Source organism: Adelges cooleyi, unplaced genomic scaffold, assembly GCF_023614345.1.
Source record: "Adelges cooleyi isolate 19-005CV unplaced genomic scaffold, UGA_ACOO_1.1 ACOO_flye_CR_arks_rails_tigmint_CR_PRNA_21, whole genome shotgun sequence".
Classification (NCBI taxonomy): Eukaryota; Metazoa; Arthropoda; class Insecta; order Hemiptera; family Adelgidae; genus Adelges; species Adelges cooleyi.
Window position 1 is genome coordinate 8,897,116 of NW_026095871.1, and position 6,075 is coordinate 8,903,190.

At 29.3% G+C, this 6,075-nt stretch overlaps 1 protein-coding gene across 1 annotated transcript; it reads left to right on the forward strand.

The window, feature by feature from the left end:
* The first annotated feature begins 170 nt into the window (after positions 1–170).
* On the forward strand, positions 171–5,429 carry LOC126834671 (protein BUD31 homolog). The gene is made up of 4 exons (XM_050566769.1): positions 171–688; positions 1,921–2,043; positions 2,362–2,528; positions 4,962–5,429. Exons 1-4 carry the CDS (start codon positions 595–597, stop codon positions 5,010–5,012), a joined length of 435 nt encoding a protein of 144 aa, XP_050422726.1. The 5' UTR covers positions 171–594; the 3' UTR covers positions 5,013–5,429.
* Positions 5,430–6,075: the final 646 nt, after the last annotated feature.

A 6,075-nucleotide genomic window follows, 5' to 3' on the forward strand; every position in this document is an offset into this window, starting at 1 on the left:
TGGTGGGGAAGCGAGTGACTACGACGGGCGGGTCCGCATGACGTGTCCGGAAAACCGTTGAGCGGACGGTGGGAAGAGAGAAATTCCGCGGAATATGCTCGACCAATCGGCAACGGATACGTCACGCCGCGATCAAATTGTTTTGAACGTCCTGTGTGTGACGACAACGTGACCGAGCTCACGGCGGCACGCGATTACAACAGCAATTATCATTGCCAAACCGGATTTTTAGGATATATTCTAAAAAAAAAAATGTATATTACAAATTATACCGGTTTTTCCTATTAAATCATTTTTTAGCTCGAGCAAAATATTATTGTTGTTTTTTCGGACAGCTGACCACAATAATCGTTGGTCACATTGACGATTCCGACTATCATAATCAGTAAAAATAATAACATAGATAAGATATTGTAATCATGATTTTTACGGTTATTATTTGTTTTTATACTTCACGGCACGTTTTCCAATTTCCATACTAAGTTTGTCGATTGTCCTCTTCACAACATACTTAAGGTTTAAATTTTTTTTGTAAAACTGTGTTTATTGTTTTTATTATTTAAATAAGTGTGTTCATGCTTATTGTAATTAATCATGCCAAAAATACGACGGAGTCGAAAACAACCGCCCGAAGGTTGGGAGCTTATCGAACCTACTTTAGAAGAATTGGAACAAAAAATGAGAGAAGGTAATCTAACCGTTGTATGGAAAATATATTCAGTTTCATTATTTTATACGGATATTGACTTATTAATGGAACTCAGCATTGTAAAATATTACTCCAAACTATTTTGTATTTCGTTGATTTGGAAATCACTCAATAAAAAATTACAAATTGTATTATTTATCAGTTAAAACATTAGGAACCAACCGACTTTACCTCTTCCATGCCCGAATTTCAATGTTTTTTTTTCAATCAATTTGTATTTTATTGCTGAAAACGATGGAACAAAAAAAATTTGAGGAAACGCTCAGTTTTGACAACTCACGTCCATAGAAGAAAAAATAGCTCACCTAAAAGGAATAAAAAACGTCATCAACTGTTGCAATAGTATGGCATGAGTGCCACAGAGGTTCACGTAAGGTTTCCCATAAGTTTGCTTCTTATACATTTTTATGTAAGTTCAAAAGTTAAGTCAGAAAAGCAGCCCGAAATGGAAAATTTACTAACATACACTATACTCTATTCAGAATAAGAACAGGCTTCGGCGGCCGACCAGTTTTCGTCAGGCGGTGGTCAGGCATCGCCCATTTTACATTTCGTCTGTAGCCCCACCGGCGGCAGTGTTTGAGGTCCATTGCTCGTAGTGAAGCCACGCCCATGCGCACAAGTCGTCCGCCGAAGCCTGTTCTTATTCTGAATAGAGTATACACATAGTATAAATTATTATTATATTAAATACTTGTGTTTTTTGGGTTTTATATATATATAGCGTACATAAAAATATTATAAAAATACAACATTACTACTAAAACATTAAATAGAGTCTAGAAATATGTTTTCGCTTGAGAATGTAAACAAACAGTGTAAATGTTATTAAATTTTCAAATAGTAAATTTCAAGCTGCCTTTCTAACCTAACTTTTGCACTTAATAACAATGTATATGAAGCATATATGTACTAGGAAAAACTTTTGTTGGAAAATTTTTGTCTTAAGTAAAATATTTTTCAAGAATTTTGAAAAATCCGGTTTTGGAAATGTTTAATCCCCCTCAAAAATTTAGCAGAGGGGTGGTAGATGGGATTTTTAGCATGTTAGTTAGGGGACCCTCCAAAAAGTCCCGCCTTTTACCTCATCTTTCATAATTATTTCCTATCTCGCCTACTCTATATATTATTATAATTTATTTTTCAAGTAAATATAATCAAAATGGTTTGTAATGCCTATTAATTTTTTTTAAATTATTGTTAATATTTAGCTGAAACCGAATCACATGAAGGAAAACGGAAAGTTGAAGCACTGTGGCCAATTTTTAAAATTCATAACCAGAAATCGAGATATATATATGATCTTTTTTATCGTCGTAAAGCTATTTCAAGAGGTTTGTAAATGAACATATGAGAGTTATACTGTACATTTAATGAAACCATACAATTACTAATTACCAATTTCATTAAATGGTTATAATTTATTTCACAACATTTAACTAAGAATCTCTTGGTAACATTTTTTTTTATGAATTATTTGTTAGATTTTATACAAAAAAACCTATTCTAAAAAATAATACCTTTACTTACACACATACCACAAGAGACAGTTTCAAAAGTTTAAATTTGTTTTATCCTGTTACCTCGTAATATGTTATAAAAATTAGTAATGCATTGATATTAAATTTTGTTTCTTATTTATTTAAATTTAGAGCTCTACGATTTTTGTCTTCAAGAAAAAATTGCTGATCAAAATTTAATAGCCAAATGGAAAAAACAAGGTTATGAAAATTTATGTTGTCTACGTTGCATTCAAACTAGAGATACTAATTTTGGTACTAGCTGTATATGCAGAGTACCAAAATCAAAACTAGAAGAAGTAAGGATGTGTATTAAAATTTTTAAAGTTTTACATTATTTCAATGGCTAATGTATGTTGCGTTGAAAAATTAATCAGATCAAAAAAAAATTATTTTAGGAAATGAAACAAAAAACAAGTATTACATTTTGAAAAAAAAAAAAAATTTCTTATTAAATTCTACATTTTATTAAACAATTATTTTTATCTTCGTCAATTTGAAATTATATTTTTATAGTTGATTTTGTTGCTTGTAGTATTTATTTTCTATGCATTTCTTCAACCTGGTGGAAGTACTATTTTATACTTTTTGTTTGGTGAGAACAGGATTAAAATCTTGCGCCAGAGCAACTATGGTTTATATTAAAAATAATTTGTCATACAAGCAATTTTATTATAATTAAATGAGAAATAAGATTAAAATATTTCCATATCAATTTTTAACCTAACCACCCATTAGCAACACTTATAATTTGATTACTTTAATTATTTTCTCATTTTTTTTTCTATCTTTATTTATTTTTTATCTTAATGTGTGATTAAAAGATCGGAACACCACTTTCTTTTTATTCTGTGGTGAGGAATTTTTTGGGAGCGTGTGGATGGATAAATCTTTTATTAGAGGATTGGGATGATTTAGTAGTCGGTTATGAAAGCGTGAATAATAAATGTGTGCTTCTTCCATAATAGTTTTTATAGCAAAATCATTATGAAGGGTTAGCTTGGAGATATATGGCGGGGCATTGGATATTCGTCAAAGTGCTACATTTTGAAACGTTGGGTTCCAAAATTTTTATTTAAATTTGATTTTTTTGCTGTACCCCAGAGTTGTAGTCCATAAGTCCAAATAGGTTTAAGAAGAGTTTTGTAGCTTAAAATTTTGGTTTTGAAATTGGTTAAGTTGTTTTTAATTAGAAAAGGTCTAAGTATACGCATTTGAGCACTGAGAGTCAATCTTTTAGTTTGAATATGATAACTCCAGGTCAGTCGCTTATCCAAGTTGACTCCCAGGTACTTGACTGTATCTGAGGTAGGAATTGGGATGTTATTTAACCCATTTCTAGCCAATGGTGCGTACGCGCACCATTATATAAATACATCCTTGGCCGTAAATGGGTTAATGTAACATTGTTTGAGTGTGAATTGATTTATTTTAATTCGCCATTTATTATACCACTCAGACCTGAGATTTGTAGGTTAGATGAAGCAGTTAATGGGTCCTCGGTAATAGACATAATGACTGTCATCAGCATAATCAGCAACGATAGTTTGTTTGAAGGATGGGCTGGTCATAAGAGTAAATATTAAAAAGTAAGGGAGATAGGATTCCTCCATGAGGAACACCGGTCTTAATTTTTGCAATATCTGATGTAGAGGAGTTATACTGGACTTGAAAGTGGTGGTCTGTAAGGTATGATTTAATTAAAAGGAATAAGGGAGGAGTGAGAATTTTTTTCAGTTTAAACAATAATCCTTCGTGCCATACAAAATCGAATGCTTGTGAGACATCCAAAAAAGCACAAGGGCAGGATTGTTTTTTTCTAGAGATGTAGAAATAGCGTCTACCACGCTGTGAACTAGGTGTATTGTGCTGTGCGAGGTATTTTTTTATCTAAAGGAACATATGGTCACGAGATAGACGATAAAAAATGTTGGCCCCCCCATATTGTACTATACTAGAGTACTAGAGTACTATACTTATGTATATACTAGAGCTGATACTTCGAATCAAATTTTTCTATTATTCGAATAATTGAATAGTACTATTCGTATGAAAATAATTTGAATAGTAATCAATAATTCAAATATTCAAATTTTATATCTATATAAATTGTTAAAATCTTATTTGTTGTAATAAGTAACAATATTTATTTTGTCAAAAGAATAATGCGTTATAATTATATTTATTTTGTTAAAAAATTATTAAAAATAGATCAAGAACACCTAAGTTGTCTCTTAATTATTTTTTTTTTAATCTAATTAATCCTGCAAAGAAAATGATAAAATATTCGAATATTCGTATTTTTTTTATTCGAATAGTCCCACCACTAGTATATACATATACATATTATATGGGGCACTCTGAGTCAAACCGCGCAGTCATCAACCTGACCTCAAATGTTTTTTTTAAACTTCTTTTGATCTAGAAAAAACTTGAGCAACTTATGGTTGTATGTAATAAAATAATATTTAAAATCCTTAACCATAGAAAAATTATATACTCTCCGTGTGTACAACGTATTTCGGCAACAATGTTGTCATCTTCAGCACTAACCACAGACTGAGGTCAATCTGTCGTATACGGAGGGTATATAATTTTTTTTTTTATGGTTAAGGGTTTTAAATATTATTTTATTCTTTTGATCTAATATTGTATAACATTGTATTGTATCTAATATTGTATTGATGTATACTTACTTGTACATACTTTTAATTTATTAATTTTTTTTTTAGGGTCGTATTGTAGAATGTGTTCACTGTGGATGTCGGGGTTGTTCTGGATAAAAATGGTCCATTTCCTATAAGATAACACTAATTTTTTATTTTATTAAAAAGCTATTGTTATAAGTTAAACATTTATTACACATTATACATTTGTATGTATTGTATCATTGAGTATATTATATTGTCAATATGTACTCAATGATTGTATGCAAGACTGACTATTGTATATTTATTTGATATAAGAAAAAAATAGGTAATTCAATTTTTCTTTCAACCATTATTATAATTAATATTAATCATAACTACTGTGATGAATATCCCAAATAGTTAATCTAAATTTAATATTTACTATTTAAGTGAATTCTATTATATTGTACACATTATAATTTTTAATTTTTAACAAATTGTACATATTATAACCTTATCAGTTTTGAAATCCAGTAAGAAAAATATCCATCCTCTCAATTATTAATTTGTTTTTGAATACATGACATACTGAGACAATAATTTATGTACTTTATTACTTTAGTGATTTACTATATAAAAACTAAATTTTCTATAATAAACTATGGCCAGATTAGTTCCAAATAAAATAATGTTTTTTGGTTATTGTTACAAAATCGTATACAATGTTATTTATAATAATAGTTTTTAGAAATTTAGCTATAATTTTTTAATGCTGTTGTAGTTGTGGAACAATATTATCAATTTGATAATCTATGACCGATTAAAAAATCCCATTATTATTAAGCATAGTTGTTAACGCAAATGTCATTAATTATTATCCCAATGACCACCAGTGTCAATAGCTATAGTGTTAAAATTACAAATCTACAATTTTTATATTAAAAAGTAATACAAATATTTCAGTGTTTAGAAAAAAAAACAATGTTTAAATTATTTATTGTATTTTTTTTTACCGGTTTTATAATATTTTTGAACTAAAAGTTATTTAAAATGAGAATGCCAACTTAGACAGAAAAGTTTAAAATATAATGTATATATCTTACCTTTTCTGAGGATAACACTATGTAGGTACTCTATGTATTTTAAACATTAACAATGTGGAAAAGGTTATCAAGCATCGATTGACTGATGGCTGACCTTTAGGTTGAGGGCAATA

Coding starts and splice junctions, on each gene's coding strand:
- LOC126834671 (XM_050566769.1), top strand. CDS start 595: ATGCCAAAAATACGACGGAGTCGAAAACAACCGCCCGAAGGTTGGGAG. Junction 2,044..2,361: donor TCGTAAAGCTATTTCAAGAG/GTTTGTAAATGA, acceptor ATTTAAATTTAG/AGCTCTACGATTTTTGTCTT. Junction 2,529..4,961: donor CAAAATCAAAACTAGAAGAA/GTAAGGATGTGT, acceptor TTTTTTTTTTAG/GGTCGTATTGTAGAATGTGT.